The 15,723-nt window shown below is 42.6% G+C and overlaps 1 protein-coding gene across 2 annotated transcripts in view; it reads left to right on the top strand.

The window, feature by feature from the left end:
- The first annotated feature begins 211 nt into the window (after nt 1-211).
- The window catches only part of MED13L (mediator complex subunit 13L), a 190,593-nt gene continuing 175,081 nt past the window's right edge, over nt 212-15,723 (top strand). For both annotated transcript variants that reach the window (XM_048513786.1, XM_048513785.1), the window contains exon 1: nt 212-882. In XM_048513786.1, coding sequence (XP_048369743.1) covers nt 823-882 — 60 coding nt within the window. In that variant the 5' untranslated portion in view covers nt 212-822. The remainder of the gene's footprint in view (nt 883-15,723) is intronic.

The raw sequence follows: 15,723 nt of genomic DNA, 5'->3' as shown, positions 1-15,723 counted from the left end.
CCCCACTCCTCCCTCCGCCCCTGCTCTCTAGCGCCCCTGGCGGCGTCGAAGAAGGCGAGCCTGCCCAGTTGTTTGTCATGGACGCCTCCTCCAGCCGCCGTCGCGCTCCTCTCCCTCCCCCTCCCATCCTGCCGGGAGACAACCCCACGTGGTCTGGGCTGAGCCAATGGCGATGCGCGGAGCTGCTGGCGGCCGCCATTGCTGTCAGAGCGGAGAGCGGGCGGGCGAGTGTGTGGTGCGAGGCGGCGCTGAGGGGGAGCCCGCCGGTGGCGGCGACGGCGGTCGTAGTGGCGGCGGGGGCAGGAAGGACGGGAGACGGGCAGGCGGGGCGAGCGAGGGTGCCCGGCGCGCCTCTGCCGGTCCGTGAGGAGGAGGAGCAGCAGCAGCCGCCGCCACTACAGCGGAGGAATCCGCGCTCGCTCAATCCTTGCGAGGAGAAAAGAGGCGGCGGAGCGAGAGGGAAGGAAGGAAGGAGGGACGGAGGCCGCTTCCTCCGCGTCGGCCCGACAGGGACCCACCCGGGCCGCCGCCCCGCAGCGCGTCACACCCTCCGCCGCACACCGCCCGGCGGGCGACTGACTGGCTGAAGGGGAGTCCGGCCCCGCCCGCCCGCTCGGGGGCGCCACACCGCCTCCCCCTCCCGCCTCTGCGCCGGGGGCAGGGGGAGAGGAGAGGGGAGGGGGGCCTCGCGCTCGCTACCTCCCCCCCCCCCCGCCGCCGCCGCCGCCGCCGCCGCCAGTCAATCGGCCGGCCGGGCCCGCCCACCTGCGCGTCGTCCTCAGACATGCCCCGCTCTGGAGGCCGGGCTCGCCGAGGAGGATCATGACTGCGGCGGCGAACGGGGCGAGCCTGGAGGACTGTCACTCCAACCTCTTCTCCCTGGTGAGTGACGGCTCGAGGGATCGCGGGCGGGCGGGGGGGGGAGAGGTGTTGCGAAGGGGCAGCCTTGGGGGGGGGGGAGGCGGGAAGGGGGAGGAAGAAAGAGACCAGGAGAGCCCGATCCGGCGCTGGCGGGTTTGCTCAGCTCCTTGCTGGGCGGTCTTTGCTTTCGCTTCCCAGCAAACGTGCAACGTTACTCGGCTCCTTCCCGTCCTGCCCTCCGCGCTGGGCGATCCTTGCTCTCGCTTCCCAGCAAATGTGCAGCATCAGTGCATCCCGGCCGTGCTTGCATTGAAGTCGGTGGAGGGGTATTACCGCTCGGCCCCGTTCAGTGCTTCCTCGGAAGTGGGGCCTGAGCCGGAAACGCCTTTCTCAAGGGCTGCGCAGCCCGATCCTGTGCAGCGTTTGGCTCGGAAGCATGCCTGGCTGGAGGCTTACAGTGCGCGGCTTGAAGACGGAAACGGGGGTGGGGGAGAAAGTGTGTGTCAAAGGCGACCCACCCGGGCTCAGTTCCAGGCCTCCTGCTGTTGCTGCGCCTCTGCCTCTTCTTGAACCCGCTTCCATCCCCCTCCCTGCCGGTGGCAGCAACTTCACCGGCCTTTATAGCTCAGACTTGACACCCCTGGCTCGCCCCTCCCCCCAGCCCCGTTGGCCCCACCCCTACTAGGTCCCTGCTACCTTTTTTTCGTGCTTCCCTCCTCTCTCTCTAGCCAAGCTGTCGTTTGCGCCCTGCGGGGCTTTGCGCGGATGGAGCTCTGCCTGCGCCACTCTCCTCCCTCCCCCGTGGAAGCAAGAGCAGTCTTGCTGTGGCCTGGGATCCCGTCCACTCTTCGGGGGCTTGTGTGCATTGTAAGGTGAATGGCCTCTCCTCCCCGCACCGTTTTAGGCAGCTCGTGCGTCGTGATCCAGCTTGCGAGGCTCTTCGCGGGCTGTCTGGCGACCTGCAGGCGTCAGCTGGCTTGGCTGGTGTTGCAGCCTGACTCTCCTTTGCCGCTGAGATCGCCCGGGGTTGGGCGAGGAACCTGGGAACAAAACAACCTGCCACCCCCCCCCCCCCCTCTTTGTTTTTTTTAAAAGCTGAAAATGCAGCGTTTGCTTGCCGGGTCTTCAGAGAGCAAACATGTCATTTTCTGTCTCCCTCCCCCCAACGTGAGGTTGGTAATTGACAACTTTCACTTTGTACTTGGATTGCCTGTCTTTATCTGAACCACTTCAAGGGTCAGCTGTTCAGACTAGCAGCTACCTACAGATCTTTTCAGAAAAGGTCAGCTGAACATGAATAAGGCAGACAATTGTTTCCCGAAGAGATCACCGAATGCATAGGGATCTACTTTTCTGAAAGACAGGTGAAAAATGACGTCTTGGCTGGCGGGTCTTTGCCTGGTCAGCAGCCTTCTGGGAGGTGGGTTTATGTAGTGCATGGGTTTGTTTATGACTGAAACATAGCTAATAACACAGGTTAAATTAGAGTGGCCTGTATGGACTCCATTGTAAGAGGAAGGGCACTGAGTTCAAGGTGTGGGGTCCTAATCAGTTTACCTTTGGTGGAATTGGTAAGGAATGAAGGACTGGAGTTTGTTATGTCTTTTGATCTCCAGCTGTTGGGTTGAATACACACTTGAATTGAATTTAAAATGGGTTGTGTCTGTGGGACCATAGCCCTTTGTTTGTTGATGGTGTTTCAGCAGGTCATAAAAGCAAAATGGATGGGGAGAAAAAAGGAACAAAAGGATAGGTGAAGTGGATCTCATACAACAGTTATGGTTAATGGGAAGCCTCAGGTCTGAAAGGGTTAAAGATAGTAGTCTAGCTTTTCTGCGAATCCCTGTAACATAACTCCTACCCTTTCCTCTCTGCCCTATTGCCCTGAAGGTTACTACTGTTTTGTTCCTTGTGTCTTTATAGAAACTGTGTCTGCATTCATTTATTTAGTATTTTGTAGACATCTGGCCCTCCTCTTTTTAAAGTGGATTGATGATGTATCTAATATTTTCTATAACTTCAGTGGCTTCCCATATTTTTCAGATCAGTTGAGTTTGGCTGGTGCTTCTTCCATTTTTGATGTAATTCTGGAAGGGTTGCTTCTTGAGAAACATGCTTCCTTGGTCATCTTTTTGCAGTGTCTGCTTTGATTTGTGTCTGATGATTGATTGATCTGCACATATATGCTGGTAGTGACTTGTGTGCAGATGATTCTTTCAGTGGTAAAAACAAAAAGGTCACAAACAAGCTGTAATAAAACATTTTTGCTCGGGATGTGGTGATCATCTATTAACTTGAGTAGCTTGTGTGTTTATTTGGTGAGGAATCTGAGTAGATTGGGGAGAACATTTATTTGTAGCTTGTCCACTCACACATTTATTTTTTAAATGTAACTAGGCAGCAACAGTGGCACTTCCGCATTTATTTTAAAAAAATAAATCTTCTGAAATAGAAATTGTGTCCACATAATCAGTGGGACTGAGTTTCATGTAATGTTTTACCATCATAGAGCTGATTTAACCCAGTTGTCTTCAAACCATAACATGTAAAATTCGACTGCAAGTTTCACTGGATTCAGTAAAGTCTTAAATAAGACTTCACAGTTTACTTTAAAAAGTGTTCTTACTTGCAACAGAAGAATCCAGAGTTGCATTAAACTAGAATTTCTTAAATCCACTTTTGCTTCAAAGCATATTTATCAGAAGTTTGTATTTTCTATTTCTTTATGCATTTACTTTATTTATGCCCCAATTTTCTCCCATGTGGGGACCCAAAGCAGTTTAGTTATTCTCCTCCATTTTATCCTCAGAGCAGCACTATGAGATTGACTAGGCTGACAGTGTGTGACTCTCCATGGTAGAGTGAGGGTTTAGACCTGGGTTTCCCAGATCCTTGCCTGACTCTCTAACTGCTATCACAATGACTTTCCTAATTTTATTTATATTGTGTTGTGTATGGGAATTTCAGTCTACTGAATGCTAACTTGTAATGCTAACTTGTTTAAAGGAATCATTCAACGCATAGGTAAGAAATGTTAAATGACCCATATAAAATATGGTGAAGAATGCATAATATTGTGCAATCATTAATTTACCAGGCTTTTTAAACAGAAAAACCCAAGATCATATCATTTGTTGTTTACCTGTAAGCTAAACTTTATAAAGGTTAAAGGTGCTATAGACTGAATAATAAAACTCAGGTGCTTCCCTGACAGGATTGATTTGTGAATTCCAGAGGTCTATAATAGGAAGTGTATTTCCTATTGCATGCAACACTTGGCATTCTGGATTGTGTCCATTGGGGTGTGATCCAGCTCTATTAACTTGAATATAATGGGGATTTAATTGTGTACCATTACCAAATGAATTAAACATGGCTGTTGCTGCTTTTTGATACATCAACATTTTAAGAAGCTAATATTATAAAAAGGCTGCCTGTTTGGAAAGAGATACAGGAATTATGATTTGCTTGTAATGTTGATATTTTTAAAAAGCGTCCAGTGCTTATACAATTTTTGCACAGTTAATAGATTTGCCAAAAAAGATACAAAGGTGTAGAAATCTCCCCCTGCCATAGGGATTGTAAAACATGCTGTGTTCAGAATTCCCTGTTAGTGAAACAGAATGCTTTAAAAGCACCAGTTATGCTTGTAAACTATACATGTCTGAATTAGTATGAATGATTTTACATGTTTTTCTGGTTTTACAACTGCACACTGTTGTTGCTATTGAAGTACTACTTGTTAAGTGGACTTTTCCAACCATAGTTCCTTTAAAAACAATATCCTTAAGTTTAACAGAAACATAGGAATGTTCAAGTCTGGGTAATCCCATACTTCCTCCCAAATCTCAAGTGGTGTACACCATTTTTCTCTCATCTGTTTTATCTTCACAACAACCCAGTGAGGTAGGTCTGAGGTCACTCAGCAGGTAGATTGGAGATTTGAACCTGGTCTTTCAGATCCTAGTCAATCACCCCACCCACTCGATGATGAAAATTGAAATGCAGATGTATTTAGTTAAGTGTCTATCGTTGAATGAGATGTTGTGTAAAACATACACTGAGGTAGGGTGCTTTTATTAAAAGCTCTGTAGTTCTGTGCAGCTTTATTTCATTAGAGCTGCTCTTACCCAGTGATATTTCCCAGTTTGTGGCTACAATCTTGCTCACAGGCAGCTTGAATCTCAGTGATGTAAATTGAAGTTGACAGCCTTACTGCATGAACAGCAGCCCATGTCTGCTTTACTTGCTAAGAAGCATTTTTTTTAAGTAGTACCTACCTGCGTTCGTATCCTTTATTTGCTTGGTAACCAGTAAAGAAGATACTGGTCAATTACTTAAAGAATGCTTTCTTGACACTATATGCTTTACTTTCATTGCCTTCCTAAACAGCCCTACTTAGAATCTGACTTACTTAGATCTATTTATTGGGGCTTATTCCAGGAAAGCATTTTTAGGATTGTGCTGTTTATATTGTAAGACCGCTCTATTTATGACTGTCAGTGATGCCCCGTCAAGTTTAATTACCTGCCCCCAAATGCTTATGACATAATACCGATAAAATAGAAGCAAACTAAAATTCATGAATTGTTTGGTGCAAATTTCTCTTCACCCCTGCTGTTGTCTTGCAGGATTAAGCAACAGCGGTCTTGGGTTCAGTTCAGCCTGGAGGAGTTTTGTCTTTGGCCCACAGTGTAGATCCCGTGCCCTTTTCAACTTGTTTTTGCATAAGCTGAAACAGACCGTTTTAACCACCTGTTCCCCAGCGTGCATGCCAGCAGAGGCTTGGGCAGAACAGTCCTTTTAAAGCAGCTCTAGTGCTACTTCTGTGGACAAGACACAGCAAGCAGCAATTAGCAATTAAGGTGCATGAAGAGGAGAGTTGGGAGAGCAGGACAATTCCACTTGAGATGGAAAGACATTGAAGAACCATGGGCTTGCATTGTGGAGTGACTGTGTCAAGGCCCAAATTAGTACTGTGTTGCTTCTTCAGCGTTTTAAAATTTGCACCATAAACGTATGGTTTATATGTTTTAACATAAGGTTTTATTATTGTGGCTTTACATTTATACTCAATTATAACGTTATATTCAATATTTATATTGTAGCATTGTCCTACTTAAATCTGTGAGCCACCTTGTGAAACTAGAAGGGTTGAACAGGCAAGGTGTATACATATGTACATATGTACATATTTAAATACATTTAAATTATTAAATTTAATAAATTAAAATGCACCCAGAGGACTTATGAGTCAGGGCACTTTAACCCTTTCCCTTCTGTCAATTTTCCTTTGTGGCATATTTCTTGTTTTTCCTGTGTTGGGAGTTGGACTACAGTCTTGAACTGTGCCACTGGGTTCTGGGAGTGAGTGAAGGTCTAATTATTAGCCTTCCTTTTCCCCATCAAGACTTCTTCCTGATGACTCTGCTCCAAAGGGATTAGACAGTTCAAGCAACTGGTTTATTCTCCTGTTTCTCTTTGGAGCTATGAGATAGTCTTTCTTGACCTGTGGTTGGTCAGATTTAGACTCACAGGAAGGTGTCATCTACCTTCCCTGCCTTCGGAAGATACTGGGCTTCCTTAACCTTCAGCAGTGTCGCTGGTACATCTCTCTTGGCCTCGGGTGCTCAACTTGGTGAGTCATTTGCTAAAAATCATTATCATCTCCTGCTTTTTTTTTCCATTTGGGGAAGGGAAGAGTGAAAAGTAGCTGCTTGGTATCAGTGGGCAAACAACCAGAGGGGAAAGGGTTAAGAACTTCCAATGTTCACTTGCCTTCCGAATTGCAACTCCCTTGACTGTGTTTTGTAAAAGAGAAAAAGGTCAGTTAATCTGAGAGGTTCACAGCAGTTTGACACGGGCCTGTGTTTATCATAGCATTGGCATCTGTCATATGAGAACAAATGCTTTTGAAAATAACTTTTCAGTGTATGAGCAACCTGATGATACCTGATATAAACTTATATAAAGGATCTTGTGAATGTTGGCTATTTTGTATCCGGTCTTTTGTTGGAAGGTTTCATTTGTTGCGTTTCAAGTAGTCTCCCTGGTGGGAATTCAAATGCCTGTGTAGAATCTGGCAGTATTGGGTTTCTCATGGATTTCCACAGGTCCTCAGAAATGCTGATCAGTGATGAAATTACCTGAATGTGGAAGAGAAAGGTATAGACATTATTTGCACAAGGGAGGCAGGAATTTTAGGAGCCTCCTCGTAGAAATCCAGATGGGGGGAGGTAAGTCCCAAGAGAATGTCCTTTGGGGGTTTGGGTCTGGCACCTGGATAGATTCTCTTGTAGTGCATATCCATCTGTTACATAGTAAGTTCTTATAATTAGATGGGAAATACAATACAGGTTTTGTACTGGCCAAATTTGGTGAAGGGTCTGTTTTGCTGTTAAATGATAGTTTTATCAAAAGTAATTTGAGATCAGATATAGACTCCACATTTCTTGTATTGTGCTGCATTCTGTCCACAATTCTGTTCCTTCAAGTGCTAACAGTAGCAAGAAAATGTATATGTATCTTTAAAAACTTGAAGTAAGCAAAGAGAAAATAATTATTTATCTAGGATGTAAGTAAAGGCTTCAGAAATCACTACATTCAGACTTTAATGAAGAACGTACAATGGAAGATGCAAGTTTCATTTTGGTTTTATTCATTAGTAAGATATTTGAATTTCTTTATGCTTATCCTCATTGTTTGGGATCATTCTTGTTTAGAGACTTCATATGTTGAATCTGAAGTAATTTCTGGATTGCAGGATTTGTACGAGTAATCTAATATTTAATTTCATTGAGCCTAATTAATTCTGAATTGAATTGTCCAATATATGGCCCAGAACATTTTATTACAGCCATAAACTTGATCTGTGAAAGTGCCTTAATAGTATTTGTCACTGAAGAGTTGGTTGTCTGATAAAAAGGATCTGTTTTAATACAGTGGCTGTAACCCCTTGTTACATTTTCTGTACACTGTTTTGTCTCCACAGACAATATCCTGTTAGCTCCAGTGTACAAGTCACTAAATTGCTTTTAAAAACTTCCTGAAGCTGAGAAACAAGGGTATTTTTTTTCCAGGGGAGTGGACTTCTTAAATATCCCCCCCCCAAAAAAATGATAGTTTAATCAAACAGTTTTAAGTCAAGTTGGGTAGCTGTCAAACCAGATCAAAAATATGGCGTAATCCAGCGCATGCAGTCCTTGTAGAGAAATTATATATTGGGATACAGGCAGACTTTTTTGCAAACTGGCTGTAGGGAAACCTTAATCTGTATCTATATAATATGCATTTATCCTTCTGATGAGAATTCACTTGTGCAGTGCACAGCTAGGCATTTTTGCTCAGCAGAACATGTTGCCTGTTTGTTCCTGCAGTTGTCTGGACTGAGGGTATATTGTTAAATTAATTTGTTTAAATGGATTAAGGCACTGAAAAGGCAAAGCATTATTCTTAAGCAAAAAGTAATATTGACTTTAGTTCTTACAAAGAAATGTTAATAGCTTGTACAAAATATTGTACATAAAGCCTTGAAAAAAAAACCCTTAATTTGCCAATATGTTCAGCTGTTACAAGATCTCCTTGTCTCAGTATGCTGGATTTCCCCGAGGACACAGCTATTCAATGGCCTCAGTTCCCTTTTGTCATTCTTTCAATCACATCACTTTTAAAATCTTTTCTGCTCTCTTCCTTCCCTTTGTGTCAACGGCTTTGAGCTCTTTAACTTAATAGAGAAGCGAACATTGATGTACAAATAACATATAGACATAGTGATGCAACTCTTGGATTCTTTTGTAAAATCGTTTTGATATGACATGTACTCTTAACTCATTGCCAGGGTAAAACACTAGGAACCCCCCCCCCCCCGCCCCTTATTTAGGAAAGAAAAGTTCCAGAAAACTATAGCAAAAAAAACTTTTTTGTCCAGGGGAAACCAGATTCAAGTCTTCTGATATGGTTTAGTATTTATGCTTTTAGAGCAGTTTGCTGGATTGTGGCCATTGTAATGAATATTTTTGATTGGCTCTTGGAGTCATAAAATATTCTAACTGTAGTTCTGTTATGTTAATGTTTTGTAGGTCAATCCACTATATAGATTCTGGCTTCCAAATTGGGTACAACCCAATACCCTCTGTGTCTTGCAAAGGGAAGTTGTGCAGCAACAATACCTTTTGGGTTAATCTGTTTTATTAAATGAATGGTGAGCTGTATGCTGTGAGTGCACATATCCATGGCTGTAGCATATACACACAATGCAGTGTCTAATGTTCATTATCTCTTTGTTTAGTATAAGTGCCTTTTTTATATAAAAGCGAATGGAAATATTTTCTCTTATGGTACTTCACGATGAGATGATCACTTATATGTGAGATGCGGTATTCAAAAAAAGGACGCTTATCCTTCTCAAAGTTGTGTAATAACATTCAAGTCATCGTGCCACTTGAAGATAAGTGCATGTTTCTTTAAGGACTGCCACAAATGGTGAACGGAATTTTCATGAGGTATAGCCTGTATTGAATAACTCGCCATCCATTCCCCATCATGCGTTTGAGGGTTGGATGTGTGTGTCTGTGTAAGCATTTTTTAAAAAAAGCTATTTGAAGTGTTGTTTTATTACTGCTGCTTTTTATAGCAATAGAAAATTTAGAGTTGTGGTTCATTATTTCACTTTTTTAATATGTTTGTGCTGTTGCCTGGGCTGTGGTGACTTTTGGGTAAATAGAATCTGTCAGTTTGATTTTTGGAATGTAAATAATGTACTTTTCAGCATCCAGCTATGAAGATAAATATCAGGCTTCTGGCTGAGGGTCAGCTTCCTTATAATGTTAAGCTAGAAGGAATTCTGTTGGTGCTAAGCTGAAACGTTCTTAGCGATGAGTGCTTTCTCAATAGTGTACTTGGGTACCAAGAGGGAGTCTCCTGTTCCTCTGAGAGACTTGTGAGATGGAATGCTTAGCAGGGCCAGCTTCCCACAGAATCCTGACTGGTTTGCTTATCTTCCTTCCTCCTTCAGTGCCTTATGTGGTGCCTTCACTTTGCCCTGCAGCAAGAACTGTGGATTTCTAGCAGGCAAGATTGCTGTACCAGAATGAGGAGTTAAAGTTCGACTACCAGTGCTTTTGCGACAGAGCTCTTGAAGGAGTAGAAGCAAGTGTGGGTGATGGTAGATTTGAGTCTTGAATGCAAAAATATTTGTATTCAAGCTTGCTTTCAAAAATAAAGCTAATTTTGGGAAAGGCATGCCCTCTTGTTGGGTATCTGAGAATTGGCAGCATGATATCATCTTTCAACCATGGTTTAAGTTTCTTGTCAGTTAATAGTGACTACTTTGTTTGGTCGGTTTGCAACCTTCCTCCAAGAATACAAAAGGCTGGCTATAGTGCATGATGTTAATGCTAAATTGAAGTAATGCTAAATTGAAGTAATGATATTTTTCAATTTCACCTTAGGTGGAACTGAAAAAGTCCTAACTTACCTTGATGTCAAGAAATTTGAGGGTCCCTTCGACTCCAGGGTTGGTGTAAAAAATGTATATGATACTTAGATCTTGTCTTGGATAGTTTTTTTAAAAAAATCTAGTACAGAAGAATCAGATGGCAAGGGATGGCTTGCATTTGCTGCCTTGAGTCAAGAGAAAATGTGGAATAGAAATATTTTAATACATTTTGTAATTTTTTAATTGTCTGATTTTTCTTCAAGTCCATGTTTGATTCTGAGCACGATCTACTTGCTGGTTTCGTTTCTTATAAAATGAAATATCCTGAAATCCTTCATCACTATTACAGACACAGTTTTTCTGAAGTTTGTTACTAAATTACGTTGTGTTGATTAACTGAGGTGCTTTTCCATAGAGTAGTACACTTCTTTTAAAATACAGTTCAAAGTTAGTTTCAGTAAAACATCTGCATGTGGTAATAAAAATCTGAAAAATTAAGTTATTCATTTCATAGCCAGATTTTTGTCTGACTAGGAATAGTTGCAATCCTATGAGGTCAGTCTGCGGTTATTTGATGGACTGGCTGTATAAATATGGAATCTATTTAGCTGGTGTTTCTGACTTTAACGTTCAAAAAGCAAAACTAAGTTTCTGTTCCTTTGTAGCATTTACATGTTTGGATTGTGTCTGAAGGCTAATAAAAACTGCTTTATCCACAAAAACATTTGCGCCTATTAGTAGTTTTAGGGTAATCAGCGGCTTGGATCGTATGCCACCTGTGTGAAGCTGTGCGGCTCAAATGGAGACATTCCTGACTGCCCTTGTTCCATGACAGACTTCTGTACACCACCCATTGTATATCTGTGGGTCAGTGGACTTTCAGGAAAACCTTTGGAGTCAAACTGGGAAGAGGGGTTTCAGTCAGAATGTAGAATTGGTGAGAATTGCCCTTCGTATTGTTTTCTACCTCAAGTGCCTACCATGTGTTGAAATGGCGCTTGGTGTGTGTGATGCTTTGCAGAGTACAAGGAAGGGTCCCTGTTGCGAGGAACTTATCTGCATTTTGAAGCCAGGGAGATGACAAAGGGAGGTGAAGGTGGAGATAGACAGAGGAAGAATATCCATTTCACATACAGCTGCTTTCAGTTTTCATTTCTGTCGCCTCAGTCCTTGCTACAATTACAATTTTGACAACCATTTTGCACCCAAGTACTCCTGCAGACACTCTCCAAGCACTGACAGATGATTTATCACTTTGCCAAATACCTTAACAAATACTTTGTCACATTAACAGGCACCTTTAGTGCTTTAAGCCAGTGCTTAAAACGCTTTGTCAGGCACCCAGGTACTTCAACAGATCCTGAAACACGTTGACATATGATTCACCTTGGGGACTGAGCTTCCATCCCTGGAGTTTTGTAGGAAAATCAGGAGCTGTGCTGTGGCAATCCAGAGGCAGTTCCTGTCACATATATGATTCTTGGGAACATCATCACCAAAAAGCCTGTAAACCTCTCCCCTCTTTGCTTGTTCCTGCTTTGCTTGATGCTTTTGAAGATGAATTCATGAAGCTGCCTTAAGCAGGCCGTTAATTCAACAAGGTCACTGTTATCTATTTAGACTGACTGTGACTCTCCAAGGTCTCAGGTCTTTCTCATCATCTGCTGGTGATGATGGAAGCTTCCATCAAGTTGCTGTCAATGTATGTCGACTTTGTAAGGTTTTCAAGGTGGTTTGCTATTGCCTGTCTCTGGGTAGTGACCCTGGATTATCTTGGTGGTCTCACATTCCAGTACTAGCTGGAACTGACCTTGGTTAGCTTCTGAGATCTGATGAGATCACTCTAGCCTTGACCATCCAGGTTAGGGATCACCTACTACCATCTCCTTTTAACCAGAGGTGCTGGGGATCAAACGTGGGACATGTGTTCTCAGTTGGTGCTCTGGCAATAAGTCACGCTCTTCTCCAAAGATATCAGGCAGTAGTTAGTAACAGACTGATTGCTGTACCAAAAATCCAGGAATTGCATAGTTTTCAGCAAAAGCAAAAGGGAGCCCTGTGCACCTTAAAGCCAGCCAGATTTATTGAAGCATAAGGTTCAGATAATGGAAGGGCGCTGTAGCCTGCAAACAGCTTATGATTCAATAAATCTTAGCCTTTAAAGTGTCACACAACTCCTGTTTGTATTTTCTGTACCATACTAACATGGATACTCCACTGGAACAATTAGAAAGACTTTTAAGGATGTAGAAGAGGCAGCGTAAACAACATTATAAAGTCTTGCTTTGTTCACACTTTATGACATAGAAAATATTTTGTGAGATGTTTCTCAATTTCCCCAGAAAATTTCTGATCCCCCCCCCCCCCCACTACACAAACATTTGATAAAGTCTGGGGAAGCCTCCTAGGGCTTCACATTTTTTGCTCCATTAATGTGATTCATTTTTAATTCATTTTAAATATCACCTGCTTAGTTCAAGTGGGCAAATGTATATTCTTGTCCCGAGAATGGCACTTTCTGGGATGTTAGCAATCAGAGTGTTCTTTCCTTCCTCTTTGCTGGAGGAACAAATGTTTAGAGTGTTGTTTTTGGTGGACTTTGTGCCCTTTGTTGGGCCACCTGTCTCCTGGACCCGTGCCAGTGTTGCTGCTAAGAGATTGAGACTGGGTAGATTATATATCTTGATACTACTGTGATTATGCTGCAGCCTGTAAAGCACAGAAGGCTGTCTGGTCTTTTACAGACCATATTATTTCTATTCCCTGAAATACAGTGGCAGAGACAAATATAAATGATTGGGATGTTGTACTGTATTAAGAAGAGAGATTATTTTTTGTGCCTCCTTCTGGAATGTCAACTTTTTAAATATTGAGACAGTGATCATTTGACATCTATGTGATGGACACTTAGAGAGGCTAAACGTAGGCAATTTTCCAGTCTTAAATCCTATATGGGCCTATGCGCTTAGTCTCATTCATTCTCATAATTCTTCTTTCTGAGATGTACATCTGGTGCAAAGTGCCTCAAGCTGCTATTTCTCCAAGATTAAGGATTATTCATTGATGGCACACTTAACTGATTGTTTTCTGATGTGCTGGGTTTTTTTTAATGTTAAAAGGTTTGCAGCGTCTTCATTCACAGTGCTTAATATAACTAATTTCTATGTTGGAGTTCCGACGGATTCTAGAGATGGTGGCTATTCAGGGATCACATTTTTCCAAATGAATGTTTATGATAGTTTTTGGGTCTGGAGTAGAATATAGTAGAATAATGGGCCCCAGAATATCAAGATTGGAGCTTCTTAGTGCTGGAGTGGTTTTTGTGAAACTATGCTCACCTGGAGCTTGTATATATTTTAGTTGCAATCTTTGATTTCTCTGGCAGTCTTATTATGGCAGTAGGTTTGGAATTCCAGCATTTATACACCTTACAGCTTTTTGGTAATGGGATATCTATATAAGCCAGTTTATACATCTTGCATGGTGCCGTACAAGTGTTATTTGTTTTGTTATGTGTACACTAGTCAGGAAGGTGTACTCACGGCAAAGTTAAATGTTTGTGCTGCAAACACAAACTTTCCCCTCCTGTATGCATTTATTGCCTTTGTGCTAGAAGAACGCCATGTGCAAAATGGCCGTCTGTGTACATGTTTATGTAGTGAAAGTAAGTCCCAGGAATGCCTGTCATCTGGGGACTCCTTACTCAGCTGCTATCACTCAACTGTGATCACAGCTGTTAAGAATCCCAACAGACCTTTGTCTTCTATTGCAAGCAGCAGTGCCATTGCTTAAGGAATCCCTAGTTTATTGATACTGACCTGACCTGACACCTTTTATTCCTGTGGTATCAACTGTCACCTTTCTCCCGCTGCCAGATATGGCACCTGAGGTGTAGTGGTTAGACTATTGAACTAGGACCCCAGGGTCAAATTTTACAAGTAGAAGCTTGCTGGATACCCTTGGACCGGCCATATGCGCTCAGCCCAACCTACCTCAAAGCATCATTGTGAGGATGAAATGGAGCAGAAAAGCCTCCTTGGGTCCACATTGGAGAGGAAGGTGGGATATAAATGAAGTAAATTAAATAAATGGATTTCTTTCTTGTTGGTTACTAATCCAGATTTCCCCTTTTCTTTTTTTGCTTCCTCAAAATTGCACAGTCCGGTAGTAGGAATAGGGGCAGGAAGAACACGCTGACAAGATGCTTTGTTTGGGTCCTGCCCCTGCCTTGCTTGTAGACTGGCTTGCGTTCCTTCCCTTTTGTGCCACCTATGAGAGGTGCACATATAAGTGAGGGGGCAGAGGAAGGGACAAAGGCAATATTAGATGGCCTTCCCCTTTTCCCCTTCTTCCTTGTTCATGGGCTACTTTGTGCTTCGGTTCTTCATCCAGCAAGTGATGTGCTTGTGGAAAATTGCTTATTCATGATAAGCTCTTCAGTTCAAGAGTTTTAATAAGAACAATCCTTAAAAATGCACTTGATAATCCTGAGAATTAAATTTAAAATGGCAAATTGTGAGGAGAAAACTGGAATCCTTGGACTAGCAAGAAGAATTCTGGAGGTTTTGCTGGAGTCTGACTGCTTACAATATGTAGCATGCATGCTCTGCAGTGATAATAGGACTCATTCTTTTCAGGGAATCTAAGTCAATTGGTAGTAACTCTATAGGACTAGGAGAGAGTACAGTTTGGTTAGGTGTAACAGATGAGGAAAATCATGGAGGTTAAGAAAACAATCCACTAAAAGTGATTTGTATGTTCAGAACTATAATGAAAATAATGTTCAACAATTGGGCTATGATAACTTACAGATATTGCACAAGAAATATTGGCTGCAGTGCAGTTTTTCAGATAGCCACCGGAGAGACAGACACTGAAATAATTTCTATTATTTTTCCTTTGCAAGTTTTAGCTGAGTAATGTATGAAATGGGGATCAGCCAGTGAGGTTGATACCTATTGAAAGTTGACAACCAGTTCTGTTTCTTGCAGAGCTGGTTCAATTTGTGTTGTAGATTAATTGAAAAAGCACTTACAGGAAGAGTCTAAAGTACACAGAAGTTGAAACAGGGTGGTGCATATGTAGTCAGTCTAATTTGTTAAAATGCATATGTAAGAAAGTTTATATAAGTAGCCTGCTTAGAAGGCATACACCTCCACTGGGGTGAATCTAAACCAAACAATGGGTTATCAAGTATTTATACCCATAGAATAAATATTCAGGGATCTGTTTCAACAGCACTGGCTATGATCTAAATGCAGCCCCCAAACTTCAGAGATTGAATAGAAACAAAGTTGCAAAATTGTTAGCCTTAAATCTTGTTATTTGCAGGTAGGAATAATTGGTAACAACAAATGGGGGACCTGCCAGATTGATGAAGGAGGGAGCTGTAATTCCCTCCAGCTTCTCCCTTCTCAACTATCCAT

The sequence above is a fragment of the Sphaerodactylus townsendi genome, linkage group LG13 (genome assembly GCF_021028975.2).
Source record: "Sphaerodactylus townsendi isolate TG3544 linkage group LG13, MPM_Stown_v2.3, whole genome shotgun sequence".
NCBI classification, from domain to species: domain Eukaryota; kingdom Metazoa; phylum Chordata; class Lepidosauria; order Squamata; family Sphaerodactylidae; genus Sphaerodactylus; species Sphaerodactylus townsendi.
The sequence above is the reverse complement of the archived record's forward strand: the minus strand, read 5'-3'. Positions and strand labels throughout refer to the sequence as shown.